The sequence below is a fragment of the Miniopterus schreibersii genome (genome assembly GCF_964146895.1).
Source record: "Miniopterus schreibersii genome assembly, chromosome: 11".
Taxonomy (NCBI): domain Eukaryota; kingdom Metazoa; phylum Chordata; class Mammalia; order Chiroptera; family Miniopteridae; genus Miniopterus; species Miniopterus schreibersii.
The window spans coordinates 70,728,535-70,753,120 of NC_138111.1; the positions used below are offsets into that span (position 1 = coordinate 70,728,535).

At 53.4% G+C, this 24,586-nt stretch overlaps 1 protein-coding gene across 1 annotated transcript in view; it reads right to left on the bottom strand.

The window, feature by feature from the left end:
* Positions 1–24,586, bottom strand: part of ROR2 (receptor tyrosine kinase like orphan receptor 2) — a 212,908-nt gene that overhangs the window by 35,804 nt on the left and 152,518 nt on the right. The window contains exon 2 of the mRNA XM_081151342.1: positions 15,194–15,271. Within this exon, the coding sequence (XP_081007468.1) occupies positions 15,194–15,271 (78 nt within the window). The remainder of the gene's footprint in view (positions 1–15,193; positions 15,272–24,586) is intronic.

Genomic DNA, 24,586 nt, shown 5'->3' on the forward strand with positions numbered 1-24,586 from the left:
AGTGGAATTTTCACTGATACATCTCCTAGGGCAAGAGAAACAAAGGAAAAAATAAACATATGGGACTACATCAAACTAAAAGCTTCTGCACAGCAAAAGAAAACAGCCTCAAAATACAAAGGAACCCCACGGTCTGGGAAAACATATTTGCCAAGGATGCATCTGATAAGGGGCTAATTTCCAAAGTGTACAAAGAACTCATATTACTCAGCATGAGGAAGACAAACAACCCAATTAAGAAATGGGCAAAGGACCTGAATAGACACTTCTCCAAAGAGGACACACAGATGCCAAGAGACACATAAGAAAATGCTCGATGTCACTAATCATCAGAGAATGCAAATTGAAACCACAATGAGGTATCACTTCACACCTGTCAGAATGGCTCCATCAACAAATCAACAAACAACATGTGCTGGCGAGGGTGTGGGGAAAGGGGAGCCCTGGTGCACTGCTGGTGGGAATGCGGACGGGGCAGCCACTGTGGAAAACAGTGTGGAGGGTCCTCAAAAAATTAAAGATGGAGCTGCCCTTTGATTGAGTGATTCCACTCTTAGGAATATATCCTAAGAATCCTGAAACACTCATCAGAAAGAATATATGCACCCCTGCCCAGCCAGGCGTGGCTCAGCAGTTGAGCATCGACCTAGGATCCAGGCGATCGGGGTTCGATTCCCGGTCAGGGCACATGCCTGGGTTGTGGGCTCGATCAATGACTCTCTCATCATTGATGCTTCTATCTCTCTCTCTCCCTCTCCCTTCCTCTCTCTGAAATCAATAAAGATATATTAAAAAAAAAAAAAAAAAGAATATATGCACCCCTATGTTCATAGCAGCACAGTTTATAATAGCTAAGATCTGGAAGCAGCCCAAGTGCCCATCAGTAGATGAGCGGATAAAAAGCTGTGGGACATTCACACCATGGAATACTACGCAGCTATAAAGAAGAAGGATCTCGTATCCTTAGGGACAGTGTGGAAGGACCTGGAGAGTATTATGCTGAGTGAAATAAGCCAGGCAGAGAAAGACAAACATCACATGATCTCGCTTATACATGGAATCTAAAGAGCTTAATAAACTGATGAACAGAATAGATTCAATGACATGGAAGCACAGATCAGACTGACAAATGTCAGAGGGATGGAGGAGAGCGGATGGGTGGAGGGGGAGAGAGTAACCAAAGAATTTATATGCACATATGCACAACCCAAGGACACGGACAATGCATGGGAGGGGGACTGGGGAGGGGGATGGGATGGGGTGGAGCCGGTCATTGGGGAGAAAAAGGGACATCTGTAATATTTTAAACAAAAATAAAATTTAAAAGTTAAAAAAAAAGCACACAAATTAGATTCATCCATTTGGAATTATCCCTTCAGCAAATAAATAAATAAAGTTAAAAAGAAAAAAAAAGAATTAGCCGGCTGTATACTGCCCGTGGGCCAGACGTTCCCCACCCGGCTCTACAGGGAACACCCAGACCGCAGATGGAGCCGGGCTGGAAGCCCTGCCCTGGGCGCAGCTGGCAACACAGGCAGTGGGAACAGAAGGAGGTAAAACAGATGGGGGGGAGGGTGTGGGAGCAGTGGGGCGTTGGGTGTGGAGTGTGGGGGTGTAATGTGTGGGGGGTGTAGGTCAGGGGCTGGAGGTTATTCTCTGAAGGTAAACACCCGGGAAGCCCTTCCGGTGGCTCCGCGCGTCGGAGCATTGTCCCGCACATCGAAGAGTCGTGGGTTCAGTTCCCGTCAGGGCACACACCTAGCTTGTGGGCTTGATCCCCAGTGGGGGCACGTATGGGAGGCAACTGACTGATGTTTCTCTCTCACATCCATGTTTCTCTCTCTCCTTTCCTCTCTAAAATCAATAAAAATATATCCTTGGGTGAGAATTTAAAAAAAAAAAAGCTAAAATCCCCTAGTACATTAAAAAACAAAAAACAAAAAAACAGCCAGACAGACAAGACAATCAATCATCAGGAGACAGACTCACTTCAGACAAAACTGGGATAACAGCTCCGTCTGAAAATGACGACAAAACATATTCATGTTCTGAATCCTTTGGCCTGACTTCTGGTTGGTCCCTATACTTTTAAAAAAAATAAAGTGGAAAGATGTCATGTCTCTGTTATTACTGATTTACCTGACAGAAAATTACAGGTATTCCAGGGGACCCTCTGGGTGAGTTTCGCAGATGGGTGACGGCCCCTCTCCACGTGGGCGGCTGGAGGTAGCCGAGGGCGTGGGAGGCCGTGGGTTTCAAGACGAAGGGATGGTTTTTCCTTCACAAGGGAGATCAGACAGATAGCTGTCTGGAGAGGCGTCACTAAGCCACACTGATTATTATGTATGATTATCATTGTTAATAAATAATATCATTAGGTTCTACCTTGATTCTTTCCTAGCCAGCTCTTTTCTCAATTAAATTGTCGAAGAGAATCCTTATGGATGACACAAAGCAGGAAGGTAGCTGAAATGGCAGTGACAGCCCCCGAAGGGACGCTCTAAGCAAGAAGGGTCACACTGAGGACAAACGGTCTTCATTCACTCCCGTGCCCGAGCAGGCCTGGGCTCTGAGGCCCGGCACACAGAGGTCTCCGCCAACTGTCCTCTCACCCACAGGGGTTGGCTCCAGTCCCTCTGCCACCACCTCCCTCCACTGTTAGGGCATTTGCACACATCGACTTGGGACATCGCCACTGACCAGTTAAGTACCTTGTAAAACATAGAAGCATTCTTCCCCAACACAGGAGACATTTGTCTAGAAAGGGAGGGAGGGAAGGAGGGAGGGAGGGAGACAGGGAGGGAGGGAGACAGGGAGGGAGGGAGACAGGGAGGGAGGGAGGGGCATGGTCAGAAGAAAGTTAAGGTTCCTTGGGTACAACTCAGAAGGGAACCTGGGGAGACACTGGGCTGTCCAATTACTGTGAACCGACCCTCAGCATCTACTTCTTTGCAAGAATACCTTTTTTACATCAAATGGGTATGGAAACGTGGAATTCTTCTTCAGTGTTCCCCTCATTTCCCTCAGCAGCATCTTCTGCACCCCTGACTGACACGTTGACAACCGTTTAGACGTCGGCTCGGAGAGTGTGGAACGGGAGGTGGGCTCCTGCTCGACCCTCCGCTGGGGCGCAGGCAGCTTGGTGTCAACCCCTATTCAACACTGGGAAGCCACTTGCTGGAGTGAGAGCCAAGCTTACCTCGGAGGTGGTGCCAGCATCTACAGTGCGGACGCTGCGGAGGCAGCTGGCAGGACGGAAAACTCCACCTGCACTGGGACCAAGCCCCTCACAGCAGGGACTCGGTCATCAAGGCACCCTCCTCGTTCGTGTGTTTCTATGAAGCGTCCGAAACAGGCCAATGCAGACAGAAAACAGAGCGGCTGCCAGCCTGGGGGGGAGTTAGGGAGTGACTCTTAATGGGAACGGGGTCTCTCTTTGGTGAAACCGTCTGGAACTAGGGAGTGGTGATGGTCCCAGTCCCCGAGGAGCCCCGGAGTCAGGAAACGCCGGAGGAGGGGCACCAGGGGTGAAGTCGGGCAAAGGAGAGGGGCCGCCCTGCTGAGCCTCCTTCCCAGGGAGGCCGGCCGGGGAAGGCGGCGCAGCTGGAGCCCAAGGCGCGCATTTACACAGGTCCCCCGCCCCCTCAACTAGGTGGACACGCGCCCCGAAGCCGGCCTCCCTTGGTCCACCGGCAGCAGAGGCGAATCCCGAGAACTGATGCAGTGCACGCGTGGGGTCTTGGCACTCTCCTCCCGCCTCCAGCTCGGACCTTTGCTTTCTCAAGGGCCCAAGTCTCTGGCAGAGGATCCCCTTCGCAGGGGATCGTTACCCTGGCTGCCCATGTATTTCTAACCCTCCCACCCCACTGAGCCTGGCAGGCTATGGCAACATCACAGATGTTCAATTATGACTAAAATACATTGAGACATCAAGGGTAAGAAATGGCCGCGGCCAGGTGGCTGGGTCAGAGGATCGTCCCGTGCACCGAGGGGGTTGCAGGTTCGATTCCTGGTCAGGGCACACCCCCAGGTTTGATCCCCCGTCGGGGTATGTTCAGGAGGCAACCGATCAATGTTTCTCTCCCCCCCCATTGCCCCCCTTCCTTTCTCTCTAAAATAAATAAACATATCCTCTGGTGATGATTTTTTAAAAAGGAGTAACAAATGTTTCTTTTTCAGGCTAGTTTCTAACATTCATTTGGGAGCATCCTGATGAGCTCCTGCAGACACGGGGTGTGGAAGGAGAACTGCTTCACAGATGTTTGTACAAAACCGCCTCCTAGGTGGAGCTGGGAAGCCAAGGCCTATGTCTCCAGTTCAGACCTTCACATCTGTTCAGAAAAGCTTTGTCATTTTCTTCAGACACATCTTCGCATTGTTTTTAGACAGTTTTCTAGGCATGCTGTAATTTTCCTTACTATTGAGTGAATTGGTTTTATTTCTATTATTTCCATGTAAGTGGTTTGAGGCTTACATGAACACTATTAGATGTCTAGATAGTGTACTAATTTCTTGTTGCTGCTGTAACAAATTAGCACAAATTTAGTAGCATAAAGCAACACAAATTTATCTTGCAGTTCTGGAGGTCAGAAGTCCTCAGGTCAGTCACGGCAGGACGTTCCGGAGGCACGGGGGGGTCTCTCCCCTCCTTTCCTGGCTTCGTTACATCACTCCAACCTCTGCTTCCTATGACACCTGCAGCCAGGGTCTCCTCTGACCCTCTTGGCACCCCCTTGTAAGGACCTCTGTGATCACACTGGGCCCACCTGGATCACGCAGGATCACCTCCCATCTCAAAATCCTTTGCCCCGTCCCACCTGAAAAGTCCGTGTTGAGAAAGGTGACGTAGTCACAGGCTCCGGGGACAGGGACGGGAGCATCTTCGGGGGCCTGGTGTTCTGTCCTTTTACCTTGTCACCTGACTATCTTTTCAGCTATAATAGTTTGAGTTAATTGTCTTGGACTTTCTGTGTAGGTATCTTCTTCAAATAATATAGCCTTTTACTTTAAAAATGCATACTGCTCATATGTCCTTCTGCCTGTTTTGTTCAAGAGCAATTCTTTGATTTAACAATACTGAAATGTTGCAAACATACAAAAACTAGATATGAATATAATAGTACCCATGTGCACAACATCATCAAGATTTTATGCTCACATTTTGCCATATTTGACTTACAACACTTTTTAAAAAATAAAACATTCTACAATGCAACTAAAGCCCACCCTTCCCTTATTTCTCCCTCCCTCTCCAGAGAAAGGGTACTCACTATTCCAATGCATATTTAAATTACTTCGTAGTTTTAAAACCTCTCCCTGAAAGAACATCTTTGCTAGTTGTTTTATGCTTTTTCACTCACAGTCACCTTCGGGTTTATCTCTGTTGATGCAGTTCACTTATTTTAATTACTGTATAACATTTCACTGTACACAAACCACAATTTCTTTACCCATTTTCCAACTGAGCTGCAGTGAGCCGTGTGAAGACTTTGCTAGTACAAACAGGCGTTTAACGACCTGCTGTATTGGAGGTCAGCCTGCACACGTACAAAAACAGTCCCTCGAAAGGGAAGGCCTTGAAGTCGTTCGTTTCTCTAGGTCTCAGGAGTGCTCAAACCATCTGCACCCCACTAATGATGTCACAGTAAGGTGCTGTCCCACAGCTCTGCCATGTTTGGTGTTTGGGGGCTTTAAAGTGTCTGCCAGTCTGACAAGGACGCTGTTATTTAGTTTCCGCCTCAAGAACGCCTCATGAGCTTGCAACCCTGGGGAAGTCCGGCCACTGGGCGCCCCTCCTGTAGTGTCCGCTCAAATCTTTGTACTGTTGCTCTTTCTCTGATTTCCGCAGGTAACGAATTTCCTATCTTTTCCTTTTCTAACGTATGCATTAAATGTGAAGCTTCCTGTCAACTTCTTCTTTAGCCAACCAATAAGTTAGTTTATTTAATTTCCATATGGTTGGTCAGACCCAAGTACCTTGCAGTTTACATTATAATCTTTTTCTTGTAGCTACAGTCACTGCCTGGACTCACCTCTCGGGCCTCCCAAGGCCCCTCACTGGGGGCAGCTCCTGACTGCGGAGGGCAACAGGAAGGGATGATGCCACCGGGCTGGTGCCCCAGGGAGACGGGGTGGATTAGGGTAACGCTGGAGGGGATTCGAACTCTCTGGATTGGAAGATCAGGGAAAAGAGGTCGCCTCCCAGCAGTGAAATGAACACAGACGAGAAACGCAGGAGAGCTTGTTGTCCTTCAACCCCCGGCTCCTGTGTGCATCGCCAGAGACTGACCTCCCCGGCAGTGGTTCACTGGGCTTACATGTGACTGAGCGGCCTCCGCAGCCGACCTTCCTGCTCTCCCAGGAGCATCCCCCTGAATCACATCCTCTCCTGGGCTGTGGCCCGTCTGGAGAAGCAGAGGCAGGCACCTGGCTCCAGAACTTGTTTCCTATGAATTCTGTGAACCTTAACAGGCCAGTTTACGATAAGCTTATTCCTTTGGTCTGCGTCTGACAATGTGCTGTAACCGCAGTCGTGACAACACAGCCTGTGTGACGGCGATTCTTCGATCCCACTCAGAGCTGCTTTGAGCCCAGTGCAGCATCGGTTCCTGTAAATGGTCACATCTGACCGGTAGGAACGTTTCCGCTAATTGCTCAGTGCAGGTGTTGTGTACACATGCCCATAAGAATACGCTTGTCAACGGCGTTGTCCCAGTTTTTAACATGCTTATCTATTAGTGCCAATGAGATCTGCGTCAGCCGACTATTCATCGAACAGCTGCGAGGAATTCTGTCGAGCTGAGCCGCTGGGTGCAATACGCTTCAGGTTTACGACATCACCTGCTCCTTAAATCACCGTGAAAGGCTTTGGCCTAAAGGACTATTTTTCTGACATTAATGTAGTACATTTGGTTAACCCAGTACTACTCTTCATTTTTAAATCCTGTTTATGATCATATATAATACATGAATCTTACAAACAAGACATAACTTAACGTAACTTATGAGTCTGTGAATCTGCAAGTTTAAGTGATGGCTTCAGTCTTAATGTTTTTATTTTGCCTCTTGGTTCTCCTGTCCTAGTTCCTATTGCTAGTCTGCGTTACTGCCTCCCGGTGTTTATGCTCCATTCTGAAGCCCCACGGTCATCACCGTTGGTTTTCGCTCACAGAGCCGCTTGGGCTCACTGACCTGTTTACCAGCTCGTCGGACGGCGCCCGCGTCCCTCCTCCCCCTGCACGGCCGAGCTCTCCTGGCTCGCGGGCCTTGCGGGCGGAGTGGGGGCTGCAGCCCTGGCTCGGGGTCCAGCGCTCCACCCGGGCACAGCCGCCCCGCCCGCCGGCCCACCCGCGCTGCCCTGGCGTCAGCTCACGCTGTAAATCCCGCCCGCCCCGTCCCCTGCTCTGCGGGCCATCGACCTTTACCTTTTAGAAGGGCTACTTGTCATACCCCCCTCCCTCTGCCATTTTGAAGTGCACTGTGGATTTATTTTCCTTTAGGCCCCCTTGGGCCTCAGTGCCATCCCCAGCATCTGGTGACTCGTGCCTTCTGTCAACGGCATAAAATTCTCCACCAGGATCTCACCACAGTTTCCCTCTCCCCGTTATTTCCCCGCTGAGATCTCTAACTACACGCTGAACTGCCCCGTGGGTTCCTCCCGCCCTTCCCCTGCGGTGTGTCCCCTTCCTGTCTATGGTTAGCTGGGCACTGCCCACTCCTCAACCCACCCATCTCGTTTCTCATTTCGTCAACTGTGACTCTGTCACAAGGTCTCCGGTTCCTTCTCAGACCCACCTCTGCTTGTTCTGCCTTTACTTTTAATCCTCTGGCTTCACTTCTGTGACTCTCCGAGTGGGCTGGCTTTCCTGTGGGCACCCCCTGAGGGTGGGGTCCTGTGACAGGCACTGCCAAGTTCCCCAGTGAGCCCAGGGACCTGGGTTCCCCACCACGGGTCACGTACATTTGGATTCCTGAGGTGCAGGTCCAAGTTTGAGTTCTCATGGAGAAAACTGTTTCCCACCCGCAGCCGGGGCTGAGGCACCTCCCTGGGCAGGTGGGCGAAATGGACAGTAGCCCCCAGGTCTCCTGGCTTCCTGCGGAGGCTCGTCCACGACACCTCATCCTCCAGACCCCATGGGTCCCTTCTGGCTTGATGTGAAACCAAGGCCCCGATGCAGCTGAGCCTGGCAGTGCGGTTCCCGTGGCAGGGCTGGTGTTTCACGGCCTTGTATTTGAGTACGAGAAATGCAAATATACTCATCTTCCTAAAACCAAACTTGATTTCTGTCCCTCTCTCCCCTGCTTGAAGGACACGTAATGCATCTGGTTCCCAGTGAGATCAGTGACGTGGGTCATCTCACTCAGGACAGTCCTGTTCCTGGGTGTTCTCTCTTGGGGGGGCACTATGTTCTGGGGGCTGCTCCGCACCCAAGCACAGGGGGCTTGGCGAGTGGGCAGCCTCTGTAGCACCAGCTTTGCTGGGGTGTCCATGCCTGCTCCCCAGGGTGACACACCTGTCACTGCTGAGCGGCACATCAAAGCCACAGGACACCTGCAGAGCCCAACCCTTTGCCCCAGGTAAAGGTTTCCCCCGCGTACCTGGTGGTTCTCCAAGGCTGCCAGCAAAGCAGGAGCCCTCCGTGGGCCGCGCCCTGGCCCCTGGCCTGTCACACTGTTTCCTTCCACTCCTGGCTCTCTGGAAAGCTCATCTAAGCACTCATATCTCTAACTAGTATCTGATTGAGCACTTGCCCGTAATTTAAGCGGGAGGGTGGCCAGCTCACTGCGGTCCATCAGGTCTGACCATCATTAACTCACTGGAGGCCAGAATGAGAGCTAGAAAGAAAGCTCTCTGAGCTGGAGCAGCGCACGGCTCGCTCCCGGCACCTAACGCGCAGCTGGCCATCGAACCTCCGGCTCTGCTCCACAGGGTCAGAGGGAACAGAAGTCCCCCTTTCAATCACCCCAGGGCTCCCCTTCCTCCCAGCGGGGAAGGGTAAGAGCTGCGCTGCTGGGTCTGTCTCCCGCTGCCAGGACAACTCCCTCACCGGCCACTCGACTGGGGCAGTGGAGGGTCGGGCGGAGCACACCAGAGGCAGAGGGCAGGAGGCCCAGCTGCCAGGCACCACCCCGCCCCGCCCGTCAGATCCCGCCGGACGCTTGGCGATGTCATCCCACTGGCCGCCCACACGCTGGCCAACGTGGTCAGGTAGGGGTGAGGCCTGGGAAGGAGGTAGGGAAAGCCTTATCTACACGGGGCAGAGGGGGGCAGGGTCTGAACTGGTGGGAAACAAAACACAGACCTGCCTGGAAGGGAGGGTGACTGGAGACCCCGAGAGCCACCAGAGGACACAGAGTGGCTCTTCCCAGGGGGCAGTTGCTGGTCAGTAAACCAGCCGGGTGGTGGCAGGCTGCCCGCTGAGCTGTCTGGTGGTCTGCCCGGGACCAGCCACATAAAATGAGAGGGGGGCTCTTAGCAGGAGAGCGGCAGGGGCAGGAGAGGCCGTGTGGCTGAAAGAATGGGAACCAGAGGAGTGAGAAACGGGAAAATTAAATGGGAGGCCTGGGAGAGGGAGGGAAGTGCCTAGGCGTGTCTGCGCACGGGGCGGGTGCTGGGCGGCGAACTGCGACCCGTCAGTTTTGCAGGAGTTCTGGTCCCTGGAACCTGTGAACAGGACCTTATTTGGAAACAGGGTCACTGCAGATGCCATCACATTAAGATGAAGTCATGTGGGGGCCCTGCTGCAATGGCTGGTGTCCTTGTAAGAAGGACATCTGGACACAGACACACAGAGAAGAGGCATGTGACACAGAGACTGAGTGGGCGACGCTGTGGCAGCCACAGCAGCAGGAGGGGAAGGCATGGGACAGTGCCTCCCGCAGAACCTCAGAGGAGCCAGCCCTGCCGACACCTTGCTCTGGGGCTTCCAGCCTCCAGAACTGGGAGGACCTTCTATGGTTGAGGCACCTAGCCTGGGGGCTTTGTTACGACAGCCCTCAGAGACTAACGCAGGGACCGAAACTGCTCCCCACACACAGGGCGGCGCTCACAGCCTCACCAACAGGCAGGGACACGCACACACACCCGGGGCAACCGCCGTGAGACAAGCACACGTGAACAAGCCGGGAGCACCATGTTTAACTCAGCCCCACGAGCTGATAAGGACGACTCCTGCTTCCTGTCACTTCAGTGGGAAGGACAGCGAGCGAGACACCAGCCCGATGACTGGCTGAGACTCTGTCCCAGCTGAGGCACTGGTAGCAGAACTGCCTGGGAGAGAGAAGGGACTTGGGAAGAAGATGGATAAAGGGGGAGGCCTGAGGTGAAACCAGCAGTGCACCCCACTCTCCCAGGCAGGCTCACAGGCACGTGCCCAAGGCCCACCCACGGCCTCAGCCCTGCACACGCTGCTGGGCTCACTTTGACAGCTCTATCTCTGGGTGGTGGCTTTCCCCGGGCACCATTCAGTGTGCCCACCTCTGGGAGAGCTCAGGGGGCCCTGCACATGTTCAGCCAGCAGGTCAGGGGGCTCGAACAACGGTCTTCACCACCAGAGCGGCGCAGACCGAGGGCCGGAACCCACGCGAGCTGTTGACAGAAGCAGGGAAACATTTTCGGCCTCTGCTCACTCCCCAGGTTTCAATAACGGGCAGGAGATCCTCAGCAAAGAGGCTCAGAGCCCACGTTCCCAGTCACAGACTTGATGCTGTGCCTCCAATTTAAGGTGCTGCTTCCAGATTTACCCCCTCAGCCAACGAGACCCTCAGCTGCACCAAACTCCAGGAAACAACCGCCCTCCCCACCCCACCGCTCACAGAAAATTCCGTAATAAACCAGAGATGAACCCGACATATGTGCTAATTGACCCATACATGAACTGGGACCCCACACCAAGTAAACACAGAACAACAGGCTTTGTTTCCATGCCAACGTGGGGACCTCTCTGCATTGCTCTTTTCTCTGTCCAAGGAAATCTCAGGTCAGCTCCACAGCACAGCACGTGGAGAGCAGCAGGCACTGTCCCCGCCCGACACTCGGATGCTCCGAGGTGCAAGCACTGTGCCCGCCCGACACTCGGATGCTCTGAGGTGCAAGCACTGTCCCCGCCCGACATTCGGATGCTCCGAGGTGCAAGCACTGTCCCCGCCCGACATTCGGATGCTCCGAGGTGCAAGCACTGTCCCCGCCCGACACTCGGATGCTCCGCGGTCACCTGGAACTGCAGGGCACCCTCCTCCAGGGGGACAATGAGGGGCAGCCCTCCGCCCAGGCACAAGGCAGCCAGCGGGCCTGCTGTGGCTGCAGAGCACATCGCACCGTGACCCAGGCCCTCAAAAACAACCCACCTCCACAGACACTCACAGTACTGACTATACAAAGCCCAGGATGTGTGACATGTGAGTAACAGATGAGTAAATGGTTTCTAGGCCAAATGTACACTTTTGTAATAATAATAACAACAACAACAACAATAAAATAATGGATCCAATGTAACAAGGCAAACAAAATTGCTGCTAACGCCCAGCCCCACTAACAGCACTAGAACCGGAGTCCAGTGGTGACCGAGGACTGTGGTGCTGGAAGCTTCAAGCACCCCGGCAGCTCTGCACTGCCGTGTCTTCCACGCCCACCCTCTCCCCTGAGTAGGTGCGGTCTCTCTCAATACCCACCGAGTCCATACGCTGAGGGCTCAATGCTGGCACAGCGCATCTGAACACAAGTGCCTCTTGTAACAGTTCCCAGCGCCCGTCCCGCTCTGGTGGGCAGTGGCATGTTCACCGCCTGCAGTATTATAGAGGTGTGGGCACCACAAATGGTAACAGGATTAAAGCAACAGCTCATGCCCCAAAAGTACCAGAGAACTGGGCTGCCCAGGAAAGTGGGGGGGCCTGGGTCTCCCTGGAGCTGCTCACTAGAATCCTGCCCAGAGGGCTGCTGGTTTCCATGCCTGGAAAGCGATGGACATACAGACAGTGATCATAATTGCGAATGACAACAAGTGGCATCAACATCCAGCCACTGCTCCCTGGGTGAGCACTGTCCCCTAGGCCCTCTCATCCCTCTGATGGCCGAGGGTGACACAGGGCCCTTGCCGCAACAGGAGGGTGGAGCCACCATCCGATCCAGGTCTGTTTCCTGGCCAACCCATGCTCAGGCCCTGCACTCACCATGCTGCGTGCCCCTTGCTGCCAACACGGGGACACAGACGCCTAAGGCTCTCTGCTTCCGTGGCACAGTAAGTCCTCACTCAACTTCCTCGACAAGTTCTGCGGCTTTAAGTAAAACGATGTATAATGACAACAATTGTATCATCAGCTAGCTGATACAAGAGTATGTTCCTCTGGCATCTCATCAGTTATAATGAAACAACATTATTCCAGGACCTAGTGTGCGGGTGCGCGTGCACACACACACACAGAGGCCTGTTTCCCTCTGCAACTGACATTTCTGCACCTCGGAGAACTCCAGGATCCAACCTCTACCTGAAAGTCCCGCGGATCTGCACAGGACAGCCTTGCACAGTCACTGTGGGTGAGCAAAACAGCAGGCAACCACGACCTAACCACACAGAGGAAACTAGACGGCACTACTCAACTATCCAACAGGTGGTCAACGCCTGAAGCCTGTGGGCAGATGGGAGCGCACATATCCATGAACGTTCAGCCCACCGTTTCTGCCCCTACCAGCAGGTGCTCTTCCACCCGGCCGTGAGCACTCTGGGTAAGAAGCAGCGATGGCTGGGGCGGTGCCTTCCTGGCCCCATAACTCCTGGCCCAGGCGTACAAGCAGACTGCACACTCTGCTTTCCCAAGGAAGTGGAGGAGTCTACGGAATGAATGCAGATTGGATTCTAGACCATCACTGTGGCCTGTCCACTGGTCTTCACCCAGCCCCCCTTCCCTCCTAACTGCCCCTCCATTTCCCCACCACTGTGCTCCAGAGCTGCCAGAGGACCTTCAGAGTGTAAATCAGGTCCCACCACACCTTGGGCCAGAGCCCTCCACAGGGAAAGGCACCAGTGGGCTGTGCACACTCTCCCCAGGGATGCCCAGTGGACCTTTCTGTGACGATGGAACGTTCTAGGTCTGGGCTGCCATCCCAATGGCCTCAGCCACAGGTGGCCACTGAGCACTTGAGATGTAGCTAGTAGGACTGAGGAACTGGATTTTAACCTTATTTAATTTTAATTGATTTAAACTTAATGATGCATGTGTGGCTGATGGTTGCAGTACTGACCACACAGCCTTGGCCCCTGCGGACCTCTGGGGCCTCAGCCGCCCCAGCCCATGAGCTCCCACCTCTCTCCGCTGCCCCAAAGCATGAGTCATCTTGGCCTCAGGGCTTCTGCAGGGCCCTGCTTTGGCCTTGGACACACCCCTCCCATCAACTCATTGCAAATGTCACCTCTTACGATCTCAGTACAGCATCCTGTCCCCAAACCAAGATGCCCTCCCTGTCCTTCCAGCTCACAGCAACCCCATCTCTTCCTTGGGCTCCTCACCACAACTCCTAATTGTAGAACTTGACAGTTTTCCCCTCACACCAGCTCCCCAGTCCCTTAAACTCCGCAAGGCAGACCACACGGGTTTTGATCACCAGAATGCTCAGGCCTCCCACAGTGCCTAGCAGAGGGGCAGTCCCGAAGTGTGTGTGGGCTGCCTGAACTTGAACTGTAGTCACACTTCTGGAAATAGCTCCAGAATCTAGGCATCAAAAACAATCTTTCTTCCTAAGAAGTGTTTCCGGAGGCCCAGCATCCTATGCAAGCTTCCAGAGCACAGGCCTTTGCTCCTGTGGGGACACATCCCTGTCCTCACAGACGCCCTTCTCTACAAGCAGCCTGGCCACCTGCGAGGTCACAATGACCTTGTAATGACCAGGAGGGGTCAACATGAGGGGGCCATCTCGTGTGCTTGCTACACTTGATGCATTAACAGGGAATCCTCATCAAAGAGCCTCCAGCCACCCTCGACTTAAACAACTGACCTAAGCAAACAGCACACTCACCAGCAAGTCACTCTGGGCTGAGAAGGGAGCTCAGCACCTTGTGTGATACCCAGAAGCCCTTTTAGCTTTAGTATCACACAGGGTGACTCTGGATCCTTGGCAGAGACTGGAGGACTGGAGCCAGCTCTGCTCAATCCCCAGGAGACCCAGCCTTAGACACTGGTCCTAGGGGCACACACACCCTCACGAGAAGGGGGCTATAAAACGACTGGACTTCTGGGCTTCAAATTGTGCTAAAGCAAAAAAGAACTTAAACAGAGATAAAGTGGCTCTTCTGATAGGTAACTGTTATAAATGACATTGTGTCCCCCCAAAATCTGAATGTTGAAGGTGGGGCGTTGGGGAGGTGATTAGGATTAGACGGGGTCACGGGGGTGGGGCTCAGTGGTGGGAGTAGGGTGCTCACGGGAGGAGGAAGGACCAGCGCGCCCGCCTCGTGAGGACCCAGCGCCACCCGCAGGCCAGGGGCGCTCTCCCAGGACCGGCAGGGCCGGCCTTGGGCTTGGGCTTTCGGAACTCCAGAGCCGTGAGAAGTACGTTCCTGTTGACTGAACCGCCTGCATGCAGGGTTTTGTTACGGCAGCCAAGCTGACGGAGACCGCGGTCTAGGTGATGTGGTGACAGTGGATGAAGAAAGAAAAGTCGCAAGAAATTCGTTCTACCGAGGCTGTACGTCTAAGACGCCTGCAGAGGGTGCCAGGTGAGCAGTGAGGCTGAAGCCTCGGGAAAGGCTGCATGGAGGCCGCATCCACAAGACGAGGAACCGGCTCCTGAAAGCCTGTGGAGAAGAGCAGCTGCCCAGCAGGACACCACTCTGGACAGCCACATCGAGGATAACCCCAGGAGATAGATGGCCACCCGTGAGCGGGAGACCTAGTGGCCAGGCCAGGAGCCTACCTCCTAAAGGTCCACTCAGGCTACAGCCCACCTGCCCCTACAGCCTCTCCCTCCCCTCCCGTGGCTACCCATATGCCCCTGCCTGTCACCTCTCACCAGCCCTCGGCACCCTCACAGGGTATGGAGACAGCTATGGAAGCAGGCAAGCCACCACGCCCATCGACGGGCAGTGCCAGGCCCCAGGGCACCCCCCCATCAGTGCCACAGGCAAACCACTGTGGGCCTCTGTATGGGGCCCTCTGAAAACACTGCTGAAGACCTGCATTACAAGAGCATTTCCCTGCTTACCTTTCGGAGTTGGAACAGGGCTGTTGTGTCCATCCAGCTGTACCAGAGGGTCATTCGGATCAGGAACCTCCGAATCTCCTGGACAAGAGAGCACAGCACACACATTAATGAATTTTCACTTCAGGGGGCTTGTGTTTGCTTCTCATGAAAGCACTTCTATAGCCAGAGTCAGCAGGCCGCCCCCCCCCCCCAGATACAGGCCACCCCCCAGATACAGGCCTGGCAATTCCGAACACATTCAGAACTGAAGAATTTCTTAGCCAGTTCACACCCCTCTGGCCCCCCGAGCCATTTGCAGCCAGCAGGCAAGGACAGATCTACCCACAACTATGAGGACAGAAGTTTTCATCTTTACAGCAAACTTTACCCAGCCCCTCAGAGACCACGTGTCAGTGGCAGCACCTATCCCCAAACTCATAAACACCAAGGGCAAAAACAAATCTGGTCTGTTCATCTGGGAATACAGCATGAAGACATGGGCCCCCAGCCCCAAATCTGGGGGAAGGATGGGCAGGTGTGAATGACACCCTAGAAACCATTTGGGCCTCACAGAGACCCTTCTCTTTATTCCAACACAGCCCCTTTCTCTTTTGCCTTTACTTTCAGACTTTCGCCCAGGACCTTGGTTTTGAGTTGGTCCCCACTCTGGGGGGTGGGGGGATGGTGAGGTCAGGGCCATTCTGACAACACGTCTCCTGGATGGATCTAAGTTTATGCCACCAAAGCCCACTGAAGAATCAGACACACACAGTGGAATATCACGCAGCTTAGGAAGGAAGGAAGTCCTGACACCTGCTACACGGTGCGCCCAGAGGACACAGTGCTGCATGGGGTAAGCCGGGCTCAAAAGTCAAGCAGTTTCATTACGCGAGGATCTAGAGAGGGAAGCTCAGAAAGAAAGGAGATCGGTGGGTGCCAGGGGCTGGGGAGAGGGAATTAGTGTGTAATGGGCACAGTTTCAGTTTTGCAAGATGAAAAAGTTCTGCAGATGGATGAGGGTGATGGTTGCACAAGCGTGTAAAGGTCCTTAAGCTGCTGAACTGTACAGTTAAAAATGGTTAATGCCCGGCCAGTGTGGCTCAGGGGGTGAGCATCGACCACTGTTTGATTCCCAGTCAGGGCACCTGCCCGGGCCGTGGGCTCAGTCCCCAGTCGGGCATACGGGAGGCAGCCCATCGATGACTCTCTGTCATCACTGACGTTCATCTCTCTCTCCTTCTCCCTTCCTCTCTCTGAAATCAATAAAAAGATATTTTTTTTAAATGGTTAAGCCTGCAGATTGTCCCTTCATGTGAACTGACAGCACTGGAGCACTGGTTCATCAGTAAATCCGGGAAAACTGTGCCCAAGTGAAAATAATGTGATATACAAAAATGGTCTAAATCGCCGAAACAGCAGAGAAATGTTATGGCTGATGCAGAAGCAAGTCACTGCTGCAGGCAAATGACTGAACTAAAGAAATTTAATTTCCCCTGGATTTTAACTTCACGGGTAGCTGCCAACAAGAAAACTCAATCTATCTCTAAGACTTCTGCCTCTTTATCAATTTCACTGAAATCAGCCTATGAAATCTAAATGATTTTATTCTACCAGAAACTAGGAAAAATATTTGAAGGCTGTATTTTTTCATCAAAATTCAGAATTCCTTGAAGACTATGGTTTGCCTGTCAGATTACTTTGTGAAATCGTAAAAAAATTCAGTTTTTTATGAATAGAAAATGTGACCCCCAGCTAAAAGAAATCAGCTTGAGATGAAGGTGAGAGTGAAACATCACTAGATGGTCACACACAGCAGGACTGTGTCTGGTCACTTGACACGTGCTAGTTTCTGGAACTGGAAAAGGTAATATAAGCTAAAAGCTGAAGGGGAAGATTCCAGTACCCATTCTGGTTTTCATTTCAGTTCTAGGCTGGCAAAGTTATGGATTTGTTGAAAAGTTATGAATCTGGTGAAAAGATTATTGTCTGTACTAGTGTGTTCTGGCTCAACATGATAAAGGCAGAATAGGTAGGACATTAGGTAAGACACAGACTGGACCCCAGAGCTCTCTTCCGCTAGGAAAGCAGGCTCCTTAGAGACTGGAAGTGGGGGCACAGAGAGCTGCCCGAGGCCACAGCAGACTGCCTGAGGCCATGGGTCGTGCCTTTCTAAGGAGGGAGGAAAGGGGAGGGGGAAGGGGAGGGGGAGGGGGAGGGGAAGGGGAGGGGAGGGGGAGGGGAAGGGGAGGGGAGGGGGAGGGGAAGGGAAGGGGGAGGGGAGGGGAGGTGGAAGGGGGAGGGGAAGGGAAGGGGAAGGGAAGGGGGAGGGGAAGGGGAAGGGAAGGGAAGGGAAGGGAAGGGAAGGGAAGGGAAGGGAAGGGAAGGGAAGGGAAGGGAAGGGAAGGGAAGGGAGGGGAAGGGGGAGGGGAAGGGAAGGGAAGGGGAAGGGGAAGGGGAAGGGAAGGGGAAGGGGAAGGGGAAGGGGAAGGGGAAGGGGAGGGGAAGGGGAAGGGGAAGGGGAAGGGGAGGGAAGGGAAGGGAAGGGAAGGGAAGGGAAGGGAAGGGAAGGGAAGGGAAGGGAAGGGAAGGGAAGGGAAGGGAAGGGAAGGGGGAGGGGAAGGGGGAGGGGGAGGGGAAGGGAAGGGGAAGGGAAGGGGGAGGGGAAGGGGAAGGGGAGGGGAGGGGAAGGGGAGGGGAGGTGGGAAGGGAAGGGGAAGGGAAGGGGGAGGGAAGGGGGAGGGGAAGGGAAGGGGAAGGGGGAGGGGAAGGGAAGGGGAGGGGAAGGGGAGGGAAGGGGGAGGGGAGGGGAAGGGGAGGGGGAGGGGAGGGGAAGGGGAGGGAGAGGGGAGGGGAAGGGGAAGGGGAGGGGGAGGGGAAGGGAAGGGGGAGGGGAAGGGAAAGGGAAGGGAAGAGGAAGGGGAAGGGAAGGGGAAGGGAAGGGGAAGGGGAAGGGAAGGGAAGGGAAGGGAAGGGAAGGGAAGGGAAGGGAAGGGAAGGGAAGGGGAAGGGGAAGGGGAAGGGGGAGGGGGAGGGGAAGGGGAAGGGAAGGGGGAGGGGGAGGGAAGGGGGAGGGGGAGGGGGAGGGGAAGGGAAAGGGAAGGGAAGGGGAAGGGGAAGGGAAGGGGAAGGGGAAGGGGAAGGGAAGGGGAAGGGGAAGGGGAAGGGGAAGGGAAGGGAAGGGAAGGGAAGGGGAAGGGGGAGGGGGAGGGGGAGGGGGAGGGGGAGGGGAAGGGGGAGGGGAAGGGAAGGGGGAGGGGAGGGGAGGGGGAGGGGAGGGGAAGGGAAGGGGGAGGGGAGGGGAGGGGGAGGGGAGGGGAGGGGGAGGGGGGAGGGAGGGGGAGGGGGGAGGGAGGGGGAGGGGGAGGGGGAGGGGAGGGGAGGGGGAGGGGAGGGGAGGGGAGGGGAGGGGAGGGGAGGGGAGGGGAGGGGAGGGGAGAAAGGTTAACATGGGCCCCGCCAGCGTGGCTCGTGTGGTTGGAGTGTCACCCTGTAAGCCAAAGGGTCAGAGCTCGATCCCTGGTCGGGGTGCATAGGGAGGCAGGAGGTGGTCCATTGATGTCTGTCTCTCTCTCTCAAATCAATTTTTTTTTAAATGGTTAAAATAGTAAATTTTATGTTATGTTTCTCACAATTTTTTAAAAAGTGTACCAAAGACAGTTTATAATTCAATATTAGGTCACCCCGCTTGTCTCTCCTAAAAGAGAGACAACTAACAGATTTCCTGCCCACTCGAGGCCCCTCTTACGACGAGACCTTGCTCGAAAAAGCTGAGGTCTAGAAAGGAAGCACAGGTGATTTTCACATGGCATCAGGCAGGCAAGATTCTTCCTGTAGTTTGGCTCAATCAACAGCGGCTGCTTACGCTTCGGGGCACCGGGTGGAACCCAACCCTCTCCACACTGCTGGCTCCTGTCACCGCCGCGTGAGGCCACCCGGGCCTGCAGCACCTTGACAGCTCAGCCCCACTCCCAGCAGCCCGCGGGGGCTGTTCCGAATGGCCCCACGCTTTTCACATTCTGCTTTGGGAGGGTCCTTGTTACTACTACTTCCAGTCCAAACTTGCCCACATGTCGGAAGCCACCCTCCCACGCCATCTTTCAGGCAAGAACCCCGATTCACCATTCAGAAGTGACATCTTTATTCTCTAAAAACGCTCCCCAAATGGTGGAGCTCTCCCACGGCAACAAGAATGCGCTCCCGAGTTCACGGGGCTTGTATTTAACCCTCCTCGACGCGCTGCAAACCACAGGGCTGCGTCCCAGGGAGGCGAGTGGGCCGGGCACCGAAACCCAGACAGAAGCCCGGCTGCCACGGGCAGGGACAAGCAGGCGCTGTGCAAGGCGGCCGGCGGGCCTGTGCTAAGAATTCGGGACTCTGGTCTGGGTTTGAAGTTTTAAATTGGCATGTCACACATGCCATCACTCAGCACTGTTTAAATGTGGAGACCACAGGAAGTCAAACACACTTGTACTATATACACACATCTGAAAGAGGCATAAAAATTATTAACTGCTTAGAAATTGACAAATGGCGTGAAACAGTCAAATAAATATACACCCTGAAGAAAAATAAGCGCCATTAGCCCAATTCCACTGTGGACGACTCCTCGCCCTTCCAGGGCGGCTTTCCATGGAAGCAAAGGTATTTTCACATGCGCGGAGTCAGGGGGGGACAGCCACACGCCAGTGCGAGGAGCCTGGTGTCGCCCTTACCCAGCTGTGCAGTCACTGATGGCGTCAGAAATTTAAGATGCTGTTTGAATATGTTGTGCTGGTCGGTACACACACTGGAGCTGGAGTTCTCATTTCTCGGAGCCTCGAGCATTATCCTAGGTAACATCTGGTTGGGTATTTGAGTAAAAGAAGTGTTCTCTACATACTTGGAAAAGCAGACAGGGGTTCAAGCAGCCCACTAGGCTGATACCAGAGCGAGCCCCACCACCTCCCCAAGCTTTGGGACTTAGGTATGAAAGTGTCTGAAGAACAGGACAGGGCGAGGCCCGGGGCACCTCCCCCGCAAGTGAATAAATTCCGGGTGTCCCATCCCCACGGTGCTTAGAACTGGCCCTTTAAGTTTCAACAAAACTGGACCCTGTTGTTGCTTCGTGAGAAATAAGGGTACCATTTATATTCTGAAACTTAAGTGTCATTCTCCTGCACCACATACAGTTTAGGCACAAAATGGTTGCCCTCACTCAAGACACTGTGTCTCCCAAGGGTCGTGCGCACAATGGGCGGGTATCCAGGAACCTGGGGACGGGAACAGGTGAGTCACAGCCCAGCCCAGGTTTCTGCAGACTCCACAGGGCCCCTCCTGGCCCCAGCAGGAAGGTTTAGGAACAAAGCCCAAAGGAAAAATAAACACAAACAACGAACACTGCCACACACGCGTCAAAACGTCACCATTAGTTATCTGGAATTACACAGGTAATTTAAACCTCTTATTTCAGTTTATTTTTAAGCATCTCTACAGTGAACAAACATCAAATTTTTAAATGACGTGATTCACATGCCATAAAAGTCACCGTTTCCGTCTGCAGCCGGTGGCTGTTCGTGTCCATCCACGAGGCTGTGCACCGCGTCCACCGTGCGATCCTGGAGAATTTCTCTCCCTCAGAAGGAACCTTGTTCCACTCCCAGCCCCCCACTCCCGCCTCCCGCGGGCCCTGCCACCGCCAGTCTGCTTTCTATCTTTACAGATGTATCTGTTGCGGACACTTTATATAGATGAAATCATTAACATCAATTTTATGATTAGATTTTTTAAATTTTATGTTGGCAGTGACAAAAAATACAATCAAATGAAGTCTAGCTGGACACAGGCTGCCCTGGGTGAGCGCAGGAGGCCTGCTCAGCGCTCCTCAGTAGTCCCGGCAGCGCCCGCCGGAGGTTCTGGCTCCCCGGGTAGCACAGGCTGCGGGTGGAGGAAGACGCGGGCTGGAGATGGCTCAAGGACGTTAGAGAGAGGACCGCAGGGCAGGCGCTGGACTTGCGGGGCGGAGGATTAGGGGAGGGTCTCATCAGGTCAGGGGCCACCGAAACAGACACAGCCTCGGGGCCGGTGTCATCCGCTCTCTCCCCGACTAGCACGTTCTCCTGCACATCACCGGGGCTGGCAAACGACCTCTCTTCACCTTCCTAACCCCACGGCCTCCTGGGCACCTCTGCCAACCTGGCCAAGTCAGGGACAGGTCCAAGGGGTTGTAGCATCTCCCATTCAGCCAACCAGAGTGCTCTGGGTGCAGCTGGCGCCATCCCCGAGCCCCAGCAGCTGACTGGATATGGGGGAACCTAAAGGAGATTCTGAGAGGAGACCATTTGCCCCAACTCTCAGGACAGAACTGCTTTCTTCTGAAGATGAGCATTCTACTTGGACACGTCCTTCCCTTTGGTAAAACCCTAGCAGGTGTGCCCTGAACACCCTGTGAAATGTGGCCCTCAAGCCTGCCTTTCCTCCCCGGGGCGTAGGACACACAGGGAGACCAGTAAAGCTGCGGCTTAGAGAACGGAGGACATTTCATCAGGAACAAACATTTAGTGTGGCCGGTGGCAAAGCAAGGACACGCTGAAAGTACAGCTTGGTCCACGTGGAAGTACACGCGAGCGCTTGCTACGGCAGCACGAACGGCGTCCGGAACAGGAGGCCAGGTCTGGGCAAGCGGCGTGGACTCCGGTGAGGATGGCCTGGCACTGGCACATGCGCTGGGTCACCCGCACCTGCACGCAGGGTCCAACGCCAGGGGAGATGGAGCGTGAGGGGCACGGGACTTCTCTGGGCATCTTTGCAACTTTTCTATAAATCTAACACTATTCTGAAGTCAAAAGTTTACTGAAAAACAATTACACACTCGATCACATCGCTCAAGCCCTAACCAAGGCTCAGAGCAGGGAAGAGCCACAGTGAAGTCTGTCCCCAGACGCCCTCCCTTCTCACGGCGCAGGCACGGAAGACAGCCGCAGGGGACAGAACACCACACGCCTGCCGGGGCTGCACGCGGGGGACTCACCTGCGCGCCAGCGAACACATGGAAATTGGGTCACTCTGGAGAAAGCTGGCTTTTGAGCTGAATCGCACATTAATTGTCATGGCGTGGGGATATCAGCTCTTAACCGTGAACTTGGGGCGTCTCCGTGGCAACACCTGTCACTGTCCTGTCTACTCAGGGATGAACCCACAGTGGCCACAGAGCACCTGATGGAAGGTTTCAGGTTGATGTGGATGGGCTTGCAGTCAGGGCCTGCATGCCCCACCCAACTAGGTGCAAATTCTGAGTAGAAACCGTGCAAGCTCTTCTGCACACCTTCCTCCCAACACAGGCCTCTAACGTAACACACTGGCCTGTGGCAACAATAAGAGGAGTCTATTGTTGCGAAGCAGCATGCAGGCCTGGTCTGATTACCAGGCTCTCTCTCTAGATGAAAATGCCAGCTCTCTCACTAAAAGCAGACACTGTTAAGCAAGAATTTACTAATGAAGTTCAACCCACACTCTTGGATTTGAGTCCATGGTGTTTTGACTTGTGTTTCTTTTTAAAATGTTTTGTCATTCAGACCATGCATCCATTAATCTCTACCTGTTGATCTGAATCAGTACACTTGTTGGGATTTAATGAGATTCAGTCTCTGGCACATTTGAAAAACTTCAAAGCAGTCTCCTTTTAATTAGTGAGGGTATCTATTCACCAGTGCTTGGCATTCTTGCATTTGCTTGTCCTGAAAGGTGCAATTTCCAGGACACAAGAGGGAACAGCAGCAGTCAGGGCACGGAAAAGACCACAGCCTGGGAGGGGGAGTGAGCGGCCCGCCGGTCAGCAGCCTGGGAGGGCAGGAGTGGGCTTCCCAGGAGCTGAGCTGCATGAGGACTCAGCACATCCACTCGCCACTGGAAAAGCCAGTCACATGCTCCAGAGCGATCACTGACCTGAGCAGCATCTCAAATCAAAAACATCCAGAGGCTAGAAATGCAATGCCGAAGAGAAGAAATTAACAGTTGGAAAGAGCACAGTAAAAGTCCTCAAAAGTGAGTCCATCAGCCTGGGAACTGGGCCAGAGAAAGTATGTCAACTGTAAGGAGACTCGATAATGCTTCTGGGAATGTGCTAATTAAAACGTTACACCGCGTGTCTTAATTGCCAGCTAGGAAACCACACAGCATCCAAGGTAAGCTGCCAGGACCTAATCGGTGGTAGTCTTAACAGTCTGTAATTTTCTATTTCGTTATTTCTAACTCTGAGTAGAGGAAATGTTAGCCTCTAGTTCCACATTCCTTAAGGGGCCGGACTGCTCTGGAGAAATGCAGTGAAGTCCAACAACCTTGGAATGGAGGGGCCCGAGTCGCTCGCGAGTTAACCTTTCCTGGATTCCACTCCTGCAGCAAGAATATCAAAGCCACATGTGAGTCTGTGCTCAGACCTCACTCCTCCCTCAGCACGGCCTCCCTAAGGCCTGTCACCCGCTCTGCCTCTCACAGCCTCCAGAACCCCTACTACGGCCCCGGGGGCGGAGCCAAGGGGATATTTGGTAGAAGGGAGAGTTGTCCTACCCACCTCCCTTTCCCCACACCTACACCCCCTGCAGCCGAGAGAGATCCTGCAGAGCCAGGAGGTCGGGGTGCCCCACCCGCAACAGAGGTGGAAAGGCGAGAGCCAGCACCCCTCATTGGCGACTCCAGCTCTGGATCTGCTTTCTCTGTGCCCACTTGTCCCTGCCGCAAAACCGCAGAAAAAGAGCCAACAAAATGCTGAGCAAGTACTTCAAGCTTACCCTGTTCCATCTGGCTTCCCTAAAGACCCCTAAATGTCCATTACCCCATTCACCTGGAATCTCTGGAAGGCTTTTGTTCATTCATTTATTTATCTTTATTCTTGAAAGTATTACAAATGTCCCCCTTTTTCCACAATTGATCTCCTCCCCCCCAGGCCTTCACCACACTATTGTCTGTGTCCATGGGTGATGCATATATGCTTATAAGTTGTTAGGTTAATCTCTCCCCATCCACCCCGGCCTTCCCTCTGGTATTTCTGTCTGTGCCACGCTTCTATGTCTCTGGATCTATTTTGTTCATCAGTTTATTTTGCTCATTAGATTCCACATTCAGTAAGATCATGTGATACTTATCTTTCTCTAGCTTATTTTGCTGAGCATAATACTCTCCAGTTCCCACCATGCTGTCTCAAAGGGTAAGGGATCCTTCTTTACAGCTGTATAGTATTCCACAGTGTAAATGTCCGAGAAGATGCTTGATATGATTTCAATCTTCTTGAATTTGTAGAGACTTGTTTTGTGTCCTAACATGTGGTCTATCTTTGAGAACGTCCTGTGTGCGCTTGAGGAGAATGCATATTCTGCAGCTTTGGGGTGGAATGTTCTGTAAATGTCAATTAAATCCATCTGATCTAGGGTGTCATTTAGACTC